Source organism: Bombyx mandarina, chromosome 13 (genome assembly GCF_030267445.1).
Source record: "Bombyx mandarina strain Sakado chromosome 13, ASM3026744v2".
Taxonomy (NCBI): Eukaryota; Metazoa; Arthropoda; class Insecta; order Lepidoptera; family Bombycidae; genus Bombyx; species Bombyx mandarina.
The window spans coordinates 4,555,120-4,572,119 of NC_143220.1; the positions used below are offsets into that span (position 1 = coordinate 4,555,120).

Genomic DNA, 17,000 nt, shown 5'->3' on the forward strand with positions numbered 1-17,000 from the left:
ATGGCACCTTCAGATACTAATTTAAAGATGTTATATGCTAAAAGAGATAGGATATTCTCCCGCATGCAAAGCATTTCTAGCCAAGTTAGAGATATGGATTCAAAGTCATTCAACGCTGACGCTTTTTTGTGCGACTTTGAAACAGTAGATTCATTGCGTGAAGATTTTGAAGGTGTGCTCGATAAAATAATCTTGTTGGAGTTAAAGGCTAATCCCGATTATTTAGTTAATTATCAACCTCTTACGGCGTTTGAAGATCTCTTAGGCTGCGTGAAACGAGCTGCCAAAAGGTTACAATCGCAAACGGGGGATCACGTTACGCTGGCTGGTCAACATAGGATTCCAAAACTACCCCCAATAGAAATTCCCGAATTCAATGGAGATATAAAAAACTGGCCTTTGTTTATCTCTAGCTTTCGGAATGTCGTACATAATAATACATCGTTAACGGACTCTGAGAAACTTTATTATTTGATAGGCAAATTAACCGGCAGGGCTCGTTCCATATGCGCGGGAATTACTCCAAGCGCCGAAAACTATTCGTTAATTTTTGATTTATTAAATAGCAAATACGAAGATAAACGTCTATCTGCTACTGCGTATTTAGATCAATTATTTGAATTTAAACCTATCTCTTCTGCGAAGCCTAGTAATTTAGAATTGTTTTTGGACAAGTTCGCATCGTCGGTAGCCGCTTTAAAAAACTTGAAGGTCAATGACCTATCGGATTTTACATTTTTGCATGTTGCGCTTAAAAAATTAGACACAGACACTGCCCGTGCGTTTGAATCCTATCAGCGCTTAAATAAAAAGGGATGCGAAATACCATTGTTTGTAGATCTAGTGTCTTTTGTTCGTGATCACATAAAAGTATTAGAGCGCACGTCATCAGTTCCCAAGGCTGCCAACAAAGGGCAGTTTGACTCTAAGTTATCATCTACACAGGCTTATACATCTAGTTCTGAGTCAACGGTATGTAGTCTGTGTCGTGACAAACATGATCACATTTATAAATGTAGGGTTTTTAATAGTTATAAACCGAATGAGCGGTTTCAATTCGTCAAATCGAACAATTTATGTATAAATTGTTTAAGTAGCGGTCATCGTGTTTCCGCGTGTAGGTCGTCCTCTTTATGTAAAAAATGTAATTCTAAGCATCACACTTTATTATGTTTCGGAATTGAACCCGTCGCGAGTAAAGCGCATTCGAATGCTAGACGCACGCAGTCACCAGGTACACGAGCATCGGCTGTCGCACGGCCCTCCATGCCTTATTCGGTAGGCTTAAATGATATGGGCATTGCTCCAGCTCGCGTCAGCACGGATGACGTAACGCTGTGCACTTTATCGAAAGGTTATAACCGCATCTTACGCAGTCCTACTACGGTACTAATTGCGACCGCACGTGTAGTTATTATTGATTCACGTGGTAGGGAGCATTGTGTACGCGCGTTGTTGGATGGCGCGTCTCAAAGCAATTTTGTCACTCGTGATTGTTGTCGACGATTGGGTTTGAACATAAATAATAGACCTGCTTGTTCCGTAGTAAAGGGAATAGGAGGTTCTAGCAAAACAATTGAAGGTTCTGTAGAAATAAAATTTTATTCTCGTTTCGATCGTAACGTAAATTATACTATGGAGTCGTTAGTAGTAGATAAAATTACTGAACGTTTACCAACTACCACAGTTGATGCCTCTCTTTTATCGAATTTCGAAGACATAGCATTGGCAGACGATACTTACTTTAACCCAGGCCCGATCCAACTGTTGATTGGAGCTTCGATTTTCCCGCATCTGCTCTTATCGAACAAGGTTCAAGGACGGCCTTCGCATGCCTCGCCGATCGCGTTAGAGACTATCCTCGGTTATGTTATTGTTGGTGACGCTCCCGTTCGTGTAGCTAGCAACGAGAGCGTTTCATATTGCTGTACCGGAGACCCGTTAGACTCCACAATTCGGAAGTTTTGGGAATTAGAGGAGGTAGACGTGCCGTCTGTACTCAGCCCCGAGGACAAAATGTCTGAGGAGTTTTATACCAGTACTACCACACGAGATAGTGACGGACGATACGTGGTGGCTTTGCCCTTTAAAGGTGATGTTAACACTCTCGGTAATTCGCGTCAAGCGAGTGAAAATCGATTTTACTGCTTAGAAAGAAAGATGCAAGCTTCTCCGCAACTAAAATTAGCGTACGACAACATCATTCTCGAATATTTAGAGAAGAACTATCTCTCAGCTGTAGATTGTGACAGTTCAGATATTTCTTATTTTATTCCGCATCATGGTGTAATCAGACAAGATAAGGTCACAACCAAATTAAGAGTCGTACTCGATGGTAGTTGTAAGACTACTACTAATGTTTCGCTCAATGATCTGTTATATCGTGGACAAAATTTCCAAGGAAATTTATTTAATATTATTATTAATTTTCGTTTGTTTCCGGTTGCCCTTTCCGCTGACATTCGTCAGATGTTTCTGAGTATTGGAGTCAGAGAATCTGACAGGCGTTTTCAACGCATTCTATATCGTTTTTCTCCTCAACAACCATTACAAGTTTACGAATTTAATCGTGTAGTTTTCGGGCTTAAGTCTAGTCCTTTTCATGCGTTGCGTACTATTAAACAGCTGGCAGCTGATGAAGGTGTCGCTTACCCGCGGGCCAGAGAAATTATTGATACTAGCCTGTATATGGACGATTTTGTTTATTCAATTCGAACTGAAGACATCGGCATATCGACCGCTTCTGATATGATAGGTCTCATGAAGGCCGGTCAGTTCGAGCTGGTGAAGTGGACGAGTAACTCACAAGTAGTGTTAGATTCGATCCCGCCGTCGCATCGCCTGCCAGGTGTCAAGGAGTTCGATGAGTCGAACCAGCATAAAGTACTCGGCTTGTGTTGGTCTCCTACGTCGGACAGTTTTTGTATAAAAGTTTACACTCCGATTGAAATTTGTACTAAACGTACAATACTGTCATGTGTTGCTAAAATATGGGACGTCATGGGATTTGTCGCACCGGTCGTCCTGTTCGTTAAACTTATTATTAAGCAGTTGTGGCTGAGCAATTGTGACTGGGATGACACTCCATCCGAAGATATAGTAAAAATGTGGAGCCGATTCAAAGAAGAACTTCCTTTGCTTTCTCATATAAAGATCCCACGTCACGTAGGTATGAACGTCGACAGCATCGCGACTATCTTAGGTTTCGCGGACGCCAGTGAGAAAGCATATGGAGGGGTGATATATTTTCACGTTCAAAATAACAATGATAATACAATACGTTTGATAACAGCAAAATCAAAGGTTTCTCCTAAAAAGGTTGTGTCGCTCGCCAGACTTGAGCTTTGCGCGATTCTCATACTCGCTCAGCTCATAAAAAATGTAGTAGTCGCTTGTCAAAATCGCATTGTTTTTCGCAATATATTCGCGTTTTCAGACTCAACAGTCGCACTTTGTTGGACACATTCATCGCCTCATCGATGGAGCACCTTTGTGGCTAACAGAGTGACGAAGATACAAAGCTATTTATCTCCACAAAATCTATATCACGTGTCTGGTAAAGACAATCCCGCTGATTGTTTGTCGCGTGGCCTCACTCCTTCCCAAATAATTAATCACCCGCTTTGGTTTAGTGGCCCCCCTTGGGCACATTTGGATGTCGCGCAGTGGCCTGCTGTTCCTTTTAATCCTTCCGTAGAGCCTGAGGCGCCGGAAGAAAAGAAACAGACTTTTATCGCCGCTACTTTAAATGAAAAATCTCCTATATTATCACTAGGAGATCGTATCTCATCTTGGTCTAAACTATTGCGCAGTGTAGTTTTCGTTTGTCGATTTGTAAAATTGTTACCTCACAGATATCGCATGTCAGCATCGGATTATGAGTTCGCTGAGTTATTAATTCTTTGTGAACTTCAACGGTTTTATTTTCGCGCTGAGATCGCGAAGCTCGAGGAAGGTCAAGTTTGTAGCCCTGCATTTCGACACTTAAAACCATTTCTTAAAGATGGAGTAATTAGAGTAGGGAGACGTTTAAGAAACTCTGACTTGAGCTACGACAAGAAATATCCCATTTTGCTTCCGAGAAAGGATCCGATATTGAATTTACTTGTCGAATATCATCATAAATTAAATTGTCACGCCGGTCCTGACCTGCTGATGGCGCTCCGTCAGAGGTATTGGATACTTTCTGCTCGTAATTTAATTAGGAATAGGATACACAAATGCATGCCTTGCTTTCGACTTCGTCCTAAGCCAACATTCCCTGAAATGGCGGATCATCGTTCTTGTCGTGTCGTTCAATCCGCTAAACCCTTCATTCACACGGGTACAGATTATGCTGGCCCTTTCAATGTTACCATAACACGTGGGCGAGGTATTCGTTCTACCAAAGCTTACGTGTGTTTATTTGTTTGCATGACTACGCGCGCAGTACATATAGAACTGGCTGGTGATTTAAGCACAGCTAGTTTCATGGGAGCCTTCAAGCGGTTCCTATCTAGACGAGGCCCGGTGGGTAGAATTTATTCGGACAATGGAACGAATTATATAGGTGCTAAACGCAAGCTTTCAGAACTTCATGAATTTCTTTGTTCAAAGTATCATAATACAGAGTTTGGTCACGTCTTAGCTGAAAGTCGCATTGAATGGTCCCTAAATGTACCGACAGCTAGCCATTTTGGCGGGAATTGGGAGGCTAATATCAAAAGCTTAAAGTCTCATCTATATCGCGTTATAGGTGATACAATTCTTTCATTTGAAGAGCTATGTACTGTTCTCACTCAGATCGAATCGGTAATGAATACACGACCTTTATGTAGAACACTCTCTAGTGATCCTTCAGAACCGCTTGCCTTAACTCCTGCGCATTTTTTGAATCTCACGCCTTTGAAATGCTTGCCTGCGGAAGAAATCGATGAAAATTTAACTACTCTTGCTAGACACGATTTGCTAGACAAATTAGTTCAATCGTTTTGGAAGCGCTGGAGACGGGAATACCTTCATACGTTGCAATCACGCCGCAAATGGAACACGCCGGTCGATCCAGTCGTCGTCGGCTCGGTGGTGATTCTGATTAACGATAATTCGCCTCCTCTACACTGGCCTTTGGGTGTCGTGGAAGAAGTGTTTCCGGACTCTACGGGAGTTACACGCATTGCACGGGTTAAGACAGCGATCGGATCGTATTTGCGTCCCGTGGTGCGACTCTGCCCACTACCCAACCAGTAGCTCATTTAGATTTTTCATATTATTTAGGTTAGTTGTATATAGATATAGTATAGATTCTTAATTCTTGTAGGAACATAGCGTAGTAGTAGATAAACGTAGCGTACTTATTTGAATTTATTGTTATTCGTTTGTTAGATAATACACTTTTTAGTTTTTTAGTTAGATAATACACGTTTTAGTTAGATAATACTTTGAAGGCGTCCCTTCAAGCCCGGGGGAATGGTTGCGCTGGTTTAAAACTTAGTTAGTTTTAGGTTTCGAAAAATAGCAACATTTTAATTTGGTTTTGCAAATCCTGTCCCATCCCACTCCGGCACTTTACCTACGGACGCGTGCGAGCGAGATCGTGTGGTGACATCGAGACGAAAAAATATGGCTGAACAACCGCGCGCGCGCTTCGTGTCTTTGTTATGTTAAATACGTAAATAAGTGAAATCGTTGGTGTTTCTCATCGCGAAGTGGTACGAGTCTGCAGTAAGGACTACATAAAGGTATTGTGCATCCTTCCTTTAACGCAGAACTGCCGCTTCTTATCGTTTCTTCCCGCAGTCTGTGTCCTTCATTTGCAACGACCAAATTTCAAATATTCGTTAGTTTCTTATCTCGCGTCTACATAAGTATATAATGTATAATGGAAATGTTTATTTTAAATAGTCCTACAAAAAAGTCTACGACAGCATATATCTGTATTATATATAATTATATATCTATATTATATGTGTTATCGTTAAAATAGTAAACCAAAAAATTGATATTTTATTTCTAACGTACATTTAATTTTGGTAGTAACAAATTGATCCTTATATCAAAATAAATACATTTATCGCATCTGGTATTTAAATAGTTATGACTATTTAACAACTAACCGCGCAATATTATGAAAGATGAAGAGAGAAAATTCAATAAGCTTAATAATAAATTACAGATCCCGAAGCGAAGCGAGGGCGGGTCGCTAGTATATGTATTTAAAATAACAAATTATAAAACTAATATTTTGAAGTCGTCGTAGCTTAAAGGATAAGACGTCCGGTGCATTCGTATGTAGCGATGCACCGGTGCTCGAATCCCGCAGGCGGGTACCATTTTTACTAATGAAATACGTACTAAACAAATGATTGATTCACGATTGACTTCCACGGTGAAGGAATAACATCGTGTAATAAAAATGAAACCCGCAAAACTATAATTTGCATAATTACTGATGGTAGGACCTCTTGTGAGTCCGCGCTGGTGGGTACCACCACCCTGCCTATTTCTGCCGTGAAGCAGTAATGCGTTTCGGTTTGAAGGGTGGAGCAGCCGCTGTAACTAAACTTGAGACCTTAGAACTTATATCTCAAGGTGGGTGGCGCATTTACGTTGTAGATGTCTATGGGCTCCAGTAACCACTTAACACCAGGTGGGCTGTGAGTTCGTCCATCCACCTAACCAATACAAAAAAAAACGAATCAAGTATTTCAAATTGTCCAACCTATCGGTATGGGGTTAATCACGGGTCCGATTAGTTTCTTGGTCGTAGTCATTATCTTTGTCAAGATAAACGATTTTCTGCACCGGAGTCTTATTGCCCCTGTTTTGTATGTTTTTACGGGAATTATAACAAAGGAAATAAGATGTTTTCCTCTGACGATTTCCTCAGCAGATACAAAAATCTTATCGTGTCACCGTTGGACTTGGAATGTTTGGTATTTTTAATTTGGCAAATGTATTAACGCGAGTACTTCATAATAAATCAATTTTATTATTAAAAGCGTCTGCTAATTTTCTTTATAAAACAATATACTATAATTTATTAATCAGAAGAATAAAACAAACATCCTTTTGCAAATACGTGTTTTATTGATATTACCATATACAATTATATCCAAAATATTTCACAGTATTAAATAAATTTATGAATATCGTAACAAAATTGTTCGTTTGTAAAATTTATAGCTTAAACCAAATTACAACTACGAAATAGAGACAAATAAAGTAATGGTTCAAATTCATAATTGATTCCGCGAAATGCTTAATATAAAATGAATCATGTAATTTGTGGTACCGTTTATTTTGAGAAAATTAAATTAAATTGTTACTTCGAATTTGAAAATAGCTCTCAGTGATATATAAGAATAATTTAAAATCTTTACAGTTCTTCTTCTTCTCCATCGCTCCCTCATTGCTGAGGATCGTGACTCCGTTTTAGCTTGTCGACTGTTAGCCTCCATCGGTTCCGGTCAGTTGCCTGGTGTAGTGCAGCGCTAAGTGGTCCGCTGGTTTGCTCGGAGATCTGGTCGGACCAACGTTTGGGGCTCCGGCCTCTAGGACGTTTTACAATAGGAATACACACAGTATTCAAATTCAATTCAAATTCAAAGTCATTTATTTCAACTTAGATGTCAGTATAACACATTTGTTGAATGTCAAAATATAAATAACAATGCTAACTCTACCACCGGTTCCAAAAAAAGCCACAGTCCTGAGAAGAACCGGCGAAATAAACTCAGCGGGGTTTTTTTTTGTTTTTTTGTCTCAATTTTTTTTTTTTTAAATAAGTAACAATATTTGCAGTAAACGAGAAAACAAGTCAAAAAATACAATTACAAAATAATAATAATAATGAAAAATGAAAAGGCCAGGAGTGAACGCATCGTTCCCACGTAGTGCCATCTAGCAGATAATCCTTAACTTTATAATACGCCTTGTTGCACAAACGTTCCTTGACAGTTTTCTTAAATCTATGAACAGGTAGTAATTGAACATTACATAAGTACTTACTGTTTTAATGGCTTTAGCTTAGCAGCCTGGCATAACTGTGGCTTGGAATAAAAATTTGTGAAAATCTATATATTAATACGTGAAGCGAAAACTTTGTATCCCTTTTTACGAAAATTGCGTGGACGGAGGAGCATGAAATATTCCGCACTTACAGAGAATATAGAGAAGAAGTGCACAATGCTAATTTTTTTTTAAATAATGCATAAAAGATACATTAAATCAATAAAGAAAACATTACACATACTACCTTGTATTTGACACACACACGCATGTACACTATTTATTTATTGTCAAACTTTTGTTCTTGACGTCTATGGTAAAATTGATAATAGATTAAATATTGTTTGTCTTTATTAATGTTTCTATAGTGTAGTCTTGGCGTTGAAAATACAATCATAATTGTGTACAAACTTACAATTCCAATTAATTATAGTCGAACTTCGACTACTGCTGGACCTCTAGTATAATTAAATCGATCAAAGGTTCCTGAATAATTATTTCAATCGAAATTATAATGTATTCAGCGCTATATACACCTACCCACACAGCCAGTGTAGGGCTCAATAACTCGAAATTCAAGAGGAGCTGTGGAGGATCAAGTGGCGCTCCAGTCGAGAGCTACTTTAGATCAACCCGAACACCATACGAAGGTATCGAGGAGACCGTGCTAAATATATTTCTTTTATCTTCATAGTTGGTTAGATCATGATCTTAGCTGTGAGTTGAAGTAAAGAGAATTGCGATGGTTTATGGTAACAATACTTTCCATGACCCAGCTATGTGGCTTTTTAAGAATTTGAGGCTTGTTATGAATTAAAACACTAAAACAATGAAGGAAGAAAGTCGGTGAAGATGAAATGGGTTTGATTTTCGAGTCATAGAACAATCGCACGGCTTTATTGAAACTTAAGAAAAAAACTAAATTCGGAAAATATTGCATAAAAACCCTGGACTGTGACGTAACGGCCTCTGAAAACGGTCAATAATTGTATCCTAAAAATTATTCAGCGAACTTAAATACCATGGAACATATTCAGAATTAAAGATTAAATTTAATCACAATTATCAATATTTGCCTACCCGCAAGGAGTATAATATGAAATCATGACAGGAATGTTAAACTAATAAATAATGCTATTTAAAAATATTTCTTAAGACCTTAATATTATGTTTGTATTAATTACCTTAAGCCGTCAAAATTTTATTAACAACCTTAAGTTTTATGGTTGCTTAAAATTATATGGTACCAAATTAAAATGAGAAGTACGTAAATCAACTGCAGGCATGTGCTCAGTGTTTGTGCATAGTGCTCAAGTGTTTCTTGGGAAATTTCGCAGTATTCCAGAATACGAAATATTTATTTTTTTACTGTTTTCCGCAAACGGTTTGTACAATATAACGCGCTTTATATATTAAGCTTGAACAGAGTGTGATAATTTCAAGTTTCATTTCTGTTTTTGATCTGCGAGAAATCCTTCCGAAATTGAGCCAGATAAGTGTGTCATTATTAGCAGATGCACAAACAAAGACGGATTACTTGTTTTCAGTTTGTCTGAGAGTGAAATTAACTAATGTCGTAGTCTTCATAATATGTCACTTAAAAATTTGGTTATAATAACTGAAATTTGTTATTAGTGTAGAATCGAATGAGGAAAAAAGAGATTCGTAGAAGTACGATGGATCGACTTTGACAACTGCCGCATCTCAAGTATTTGTCCCACACCAGCAGGATAGTACCTTAATCTTAACACCAGACTTACCCACCCTCACTACTTCACCACGCCTCTACAACCCACCACAGCCCACGATGGAATCATCAGCTTTTGGAGTCACACGTCTCAAGCGTGGCAGCTTTGCAGCTCAGACTCAATCTCAGCTCAAACCCACAATAGCAGTGCCAGTATTTACGCAAATTATTGCGAGCTTGACCCTTGTTACACGATGTTATTCATTCATCGTCGCAATCATTAGATTATATGGTACCTTGGCAGGATTACAAAGTCGGCATAGTTGGATAAGAGTGCACGGAGCATTTCATCTTTTAAACCGCAATGACTTCAATGATTGAAGAAAGTAAGTTCTAGAACAAAAACTGTTTTATTCATCGGCACAACCTCCGCTCTTGGAGAAAAATGATATAGCGGTAGCGATTACCTAATTTCTACAAAATACAACAAAAAACCCAAATCGCACGAATGACATTTTCAATATAAACTTCAATATAATGTTACGTCTGTAAGAGTAACGCCATCTATCGCCAACTATCCGAACGAATATCGAATGTACTAGTAAAATCGAGAAGTACAACGCTATCTGTTGTCAGATAGCGGAAACACACAATACTAGACTTTTGTTTAATATTATCGACGATTCTAGAGATTTCGTCTCGACTATAAAAGCGTTGCAGAGATGGTACCCAGTTAGTTAGTAATCGGAAATACTCGAAGTGAAACAGCGAATGGATCACCTGAAGCGAAGCGGAAGAAGTGTATTGAGAATTTTAAAGTATTCATTGAGTGTTTTATGTGTTCTAAGTGATAAATACAGTTTTAAGTTGTACTTTGGTGGAACATTTATTTATCCCGAGCCCCAGCGCGAAACAATAATATAGGTAGTGAGTTAGAAGTATATTATTATATTTTTCGGAATGTTAATGGATTCTTATTAATAGTGTAGTGTGTATAGGATCTATGCTGCTAATTAATGAAATAATCTATATTTTTTTTATTTCTTCCATTATTGTGTTATCTATCATTTTTTATAAGTGTAATGATTTTATTGAAATTACAAAAAAATATATCATTATTTCTATAATTACATTTGTGCTTTTTTTAACATTCTAATTTAATGGACATTCAATAATACATAACGTGAGTGATATCAGAACGATAAAATGTAATATTTCCTATGATATCAGTTACAAAATGTATTCAAGTTTAAAGCTTAAAGATTATATCGTAAATATGGAGAGCGTTATGTGTTCCGATCAATCAATTACAATATCATTCAAAAATGTTTTTAAAGTGTTTTTTGACTACATCAGCTCGTTAGATTTCATGATGGTTTGCAGATTGTGTTTCGGTTATTACTACGAATTTAACTGTTCAAATTTATGCAAAATAATGTTTAAATGCTTCAGTATATCTGTATGCATTTTCTGTGTCTCAATGCACTTAGTCCAAATAATCAGCCCGCCATATTTAAACCACTGCGTTATAATGCTAGAATCTTCTGTCAGTATTATCACCTCTCTAGTAACTGAGGATAAATATTTTTTTGAATTCTGTTCGAATATCAAAGATGTAAACAGTATGATGAATCAGCCGCGGAATATTAAAAGTTTTAAAATTATTTACATAATTATATCCGGAGCTATCTGTCATGTTATAAGACACGTCTCGATCTGTAGAGAAAAGGCTTTGAGTTTTTGTTTCTCAACCGAATACCTGACTGCTTCGTTCACGATTATTTCCGGGTACTGGAATTATTTGAATATAACCGTGATGTTTGATTCGTTCTACCAAAGACTGGTTGCTGTTAAGCAAATGCTTACAAACGGATTGAAGATATGTGATACCGACGAATATAAGATTAAAAGCGTTCAAAAGTTCATTGATGTTTATAAAGCTTTGACAGTCAGCTTGAGTAAAACGAGTAATTTGATCAAACACACTGTAAGTAAAAAAATAGGTTATTGCACTATTTTTTGGGTCTAGACGAATAAATCCCCCTGCTGTCCCCTGTGCTGAGTGGTGTTCGTAGCCATTAATTACAACATCGATATCACCATTCAATTTCAGATATTAAGAATTTTGGGCACTACACACACGTGAACACTTCTCGATACATATATGTACATATTATATATAAAGCTTCTCGAAATGTACCCGTGCTATCTCCAAAGTTTGCCATTAAACTTTGCTTATAGTGGCACTTTTTCGAAATTTTTATTCTTACAGGATACCTCAAGTTCCTTTTCGTTTTTCTGTAATCTGTACTTTAACATGCTGTAATTTATTAAAGTCAGTGTGCCGAGTCGTTAACAACTGGTTAAGCCGGTTGATCGTTAATGTCTTATTTTTGTATCCCTCGGAAACAGCATTTTCTTTCTGGATGAACATCACCCACCTTGAGATTTTGGTCTAAGTTTAAGTTTTATAGTATAGGGACTATTTCACACTTCAAACCAGAACGCGTCACTTCTTCGGAGGAGAAATATGCGGGTTATGGTATTTACATGTGAGGACTCACAAGATGTTGTAACCAGTTAAAGTTTGCTCGAACTATTTTCAGGTATCGCTGGGAATATTTTGTGCATTGTGGAGAATCATATTTTTCGTCTATTACTGCATTTCGGTGGATTTTCAAGTGGTTTGTATTTTTGTTTGTTGATACTATACTATACTATATTATACTTGTAAAACTATACTTGAGACCTTAGAACTTATATCTCAAGGTGGGTGGCGCATTTACGTGGTACATGTCTATGGGCTCCAGTAACCACTTAACACCAGGTGGGCTGTGAGCTCGTCCATCTATCTAATCAATAAAAAAAAAATCTTTTTTCGTTGCTGCTCATTTATCTACTGCAGATATATTTAAGCATCCTTTTGACATATCGTGTCCATGAGCATATATATGGGGCATCATCCCCATGTATTCATCTCAAGTGATGCAATGAGATTCGAATCTCGCAAGAACCTACCTAATTTTACCTATTTTTTTCTGCAAAGCGTACCTGCGCTTTCGCCTATTGATTAGGGTAGCTTTGTTCGAATACTTTTGAGACATCTACGCGGAACCTAGTTCTTCTGAACTCTTATAGAGTCTCTGGGCTTTGGTAACTATTTAAAATCAGGTGGACCTCGTGAAGTCGTCGTGGCCTAAAGGATAAGACGTCCGGTGCATTCGTTGTTGCGATGCACCGGTGTTCGAATCTCGCAGGCGGGTACCAATTTTTCGAATGAAATACGTACTTAACAAATGTTCACGATTGACTTCCACGGTGAAGGAATAACATCGTGTAATAAAAATCAAACCCGCAAAATTATAATTTGCGTAATCACTGGTGGCAGGACCTATTGTGAGTCCGCACGGGTAGGTACCACCGCCCTGCCTATTTCTGCCGTGAAGCAGTAATGCGTTTCGGTTTGAAGGGTGGGGTAGCCGTTGTAACTATACTGAGACCTTAGAACTTATATCTCAAGGTGGGTGGCGCATTTACGTTGTAGATGTCTATGGGCTCCAGTAACCACTTAACACCAGGTGGGCTGTGAGCTCGTCCACCCATCTAAGCAACAAAAAAAAAAAAAAAAAATACACAATTAAAGCTACTGGTCACTGCAATAATGTATTTGAAATGTCAGAGCGTAATATAATAAAAATAATAAACAATATAACGATTTTTAATCATGTCTACGACTCAAGAAAACCATATAAAATACTATAATATCGATACAAATAGTACAATAACGCAATTAGAAAAAGGTCGCAAAAGCGGTATTTAAGATTAGGTGATTATACTGACTAGAAGCTTACATCAGAGCTATAGCCAGTAGGCAACCTACGGTAATAATATAATTCATTCCATCATCATCATCATCATCATCTCAGCCTGTCTACTGTCCACTGCTGAACATAGGCCTCTCCAACTGATGCAATTCATTCCGATGCCAATGAAATAAGATCTACTTATCTTTTTTACAGGAATCGGCTCAGTTCATAACGTGGGTATCATCTATGTGTCTTTCAGTATTTTTAGTGTACATACCAGCTTTGATCGTGGAGCTCTGCTCGAATGAAGTGGATGCCATCAAGTGGATTCTAGCCAGCGAACTTTTGGAGTACAGAGGTAATTTTTAACATTAATTACGTTGTTTGGAAAATATTTTCTTTTCTTGTCTTGTCTTTTTCTAAGAACTTGAATTATGTATAATAAAATTTTAGGTCTTTAGCTATGAAATTTCTGTTTAGTTTACAGAAATTTACTCATTTTTTTAAAATAGTTTTTATTTCTATCAATCAAGATATACATTCATGATATTGATGCGTGTCTGGCAGCGCGGTGGTAATTTTCGCGACTTTCTTGGAGTAGGTCAGGAATTTGCACTACCTCTCGTTTATTGAATATTTTTTCTTAAAGAAGTTGTTCAAACTTTGAAAATATTGAAAAAGTGGGAGTCTGTCAGCGCGAGGTCTGATCAGTATGGTAGATATGCAAACTTTCCAACCATAGATCTTATAGCTTAAATACCGTCTATTGTGCTGCATGAGGTCCAGATTTGTCCTGTAGGATCAGCAGGAACAAGTGATTAACCACAGCTGGCCGGAACTTAGCGAGCTTCTCTATCGTTATGTCCAGTTTCTCACACTACACAGTAATGCTGGTGCCATCAGGTAAAAAGCTGTCATGGCACTAGACGATCAAGTAGTGACCATAACTTTTAGGAGTCAAATTTCGTTTGGGCCATTGCTTGGGTGCTGAATACTGACAATAGTTCAGTTTTTTTACCTTGCCAATTTCACTCAAATGGTTGACACAAATATGGTATATTGTTTTGATGCTAACGTTGAAAGCTGCTGCTAACTCAGTGGTAGATTGAGCATCGTCAGCTTCCACTGTCGCCTTTAACTCGGTATTGGTGATTTTAATTTTCCAGCGACTACGGGCTTAATTTTTAGATCTAAATTTCCATATTGGAATTGGAATATTCCATCCATTTAAACTAATAGAGAGTCGTTCATTCGTCTGTAGTGACCAGTCCGTACACGTCCTTAACGTTGTAAGCTGTAATAACTAATCGATAAACAAATGATTGAATTTGAAAACAGGGTTATATGTCTTTGAAATAAAATTCATTTGAATTTAGAAATTATTGCCAGCCAAACTTAAATAACGTTTTAAATAGCCAGTGTTGTAAAACGGTAACTTCATAGGTAAAGACTTTACAATAAATAGTCAAGTGTTTAGGGTCTTATGGTCTACGTAATTGTATTGGAAATAATTCTATTTAAAATAACACTCTCTATTTATTCAAGCACTTTTTTGAAGTTATCATTCATTTATAGTTATCATTGTTTTAAAACTTATAATTTGCTCTTAATGTTTATTCTTAGTTATTTTTTAATAAAAAAATTCATCATTTTGTTTATTTTACAAAAAAAATTCATAGCTATAATTTATTTCAAATTGTATAAAATATAATATGATAATTATAAGATATATACTTATAAGATTTCACTTATCAGTCAGATTATCTTATACAATTTTTTGGTAGTATGTATTTCTTGGATGACTAAGAAGGAGTAAATGGATATAGACGACTGATTAGTTACATACAAATGCTAACTGCATTTGTATGGCTATTGTATAATATACGGCTATTTTGGTTGTAATTACTGTACATACAAAAATCACAACCGTTTGGATCTATTAATTTGGGTTATGAAATAATTACAGATAAAAGATTGCGAGCTTCACTGCGTGATGCGTTGGATTACATCGACACCTGCCCCATTGATTTCGAGATATGGCACTGTTTTCCAATGAATCTGAGCCTCTGCCTTGGCTTTATCGACATTAGTTCGTCTTATATCATTAGTATTCTACAGTTTAAATACTAATTCGTAATTTAATCTTATATCTGATAATTTTAGTAGGTCGTGGAAATGCCTTGGTGTAAAAATACCATAATCTTCTGTTATTCCCACAACATTCGTACCCCAGCATATCGTATTTTCTGTAAGTACATACTGCTTCTAAACTGGTAAAAGAAATTGTAATTAAACAAAACATGTTTAAATTGAAAAATAATTGTATTACAATAGTTTTAATGTGTTGCAATAAGGGCAGTAAGAGTATTTTAGAAAAGTAAAAAAAAAAAAATTGCCGTCAACTTAGTCAAGCAGATAAAATCCAATGAATTGAATATTTCAAATTAGGATTTAGACTACCATGCTTAGTTTACGAATAGCATTTACCAGATTTAGTTTCAGACTGGAATTAGTTGGCCCAATGCAATCCCGCACGGCATTTAGGTAATCTACTCATTGGAGCATGGTGTTATATTGATCCAATATGGAACGGTGATTTCGATGACCAAGGAAATTGCTAAATTGATCAGCTGGCATTATATACTAAGATTTCATATATCCTGTGTTTATGTTTTAATGCAATGTCTTAGAATAAATTGAATGTGTACATGGATTAAAAATTTTATTATTTAAATTAAATTACTTATAATGTCTACTACAAAACTTTCTGCTAATTACATAATATTATCCAAAAAAATTATGGAACTGACAATTAAACTATTTACAACGTAAATGCCAAGCTATTTGGTTTCCTTCGGAGGTGCCCGGGCAGCTATAGGCAAATCCCACACCTCCTGGCTGAGTCTGTGCGTGCCCAACTGTCTTGGTAAAGCTGGAAAGGCCTCCGGGACCAACAGTAATAGCTCATTCCAAAAAAGATTCAAGAAAGAATAAAGGTTGTAAAAAATCACCGACCAAAGGAAAATAAATAAAGATTCTTTATTACTGTTCATTCTTATTATTTTTAGTGAAGTGGATAGACATTAAGTATAAGATCTAGAGAATATATCCAGAGCACTAGTATTGAGTGTTACGACTACTGCAAGTTTCAAATCCTAGAGTGCCGGACTGATTTTGCTAAATAAGTCAGTGTCTAGCGGGCCGAAGCGATGCGTTTATGATTGAAGTGAAAAAAATAAAATAAAAAACAGGAAATTAAAACTAAGTAAAAGTAGTTTTATTTAAAGTATCCTAAGCCATATTATTTTCGTGAAAGAATGAACATTGCTTAAACTTTGATAATGATTTAAAGATATAACACCATATGGTTAATTTTTTAATGACACGTCATGATGATAAACTTAAGCAGAAAATTACTAATACAAGCCTAGCCAATAAGCGAAGCAAAATATATTGATAATATATTGCAATGATAATATTATGAACCACAATCTCTTTGGACTTCAGTATCAGTTCAGCAA

At 36.8% G+C, this 17,000-nt stretch overlaps 1 protein-coding gene across 1 annotated transcript; it reads left to right on the forward strand.

The window, feature by feature from the left end:
- Nucleotides 1-3,508, forward strand: LOC149501590 (uncharacterized). Its single transcript, XM_089732524.1, has 4 exons — nt 1-172; nt 1,688-2,304; nt 2,626-3,237; nt 3,437-3,508. The coding sequence occupies exons 1-4, from the start codon at nt 1-3 to the stop codon at nt 3,506-3,508; spliced, it is 1,473 nt and encodes a 490-aa protein (XP_089588650.1).
- The last annotated feature ends 13,492 nt before the right edge of the window (nt 3,509-17,000 follow it).

Bases quoted from the DNA above. Each gene is read 5' to 3' on its own strand.
- LOC149501590 (XM_089732524.1), top strand. From the start codon at position 1: ATGGCACCTTCAGATACTAATTTAAAGATGTTATATGCTAAAAGAGAT. The intron at 173-1,687 runs GTGTGCTCGATA...CAACTACCACAG, and splicing joins ATTGCGTGAAGATTTTGAAG to TTGATGCCTCTCTTTTATCG. The intron at 2,305-2,625 runs GTCACAACCAAA...ACTATTAAACAG, and splicing joins GTGTAATCAGACAAGATAAG to CTGGCAGCTGATGAAGGTGT.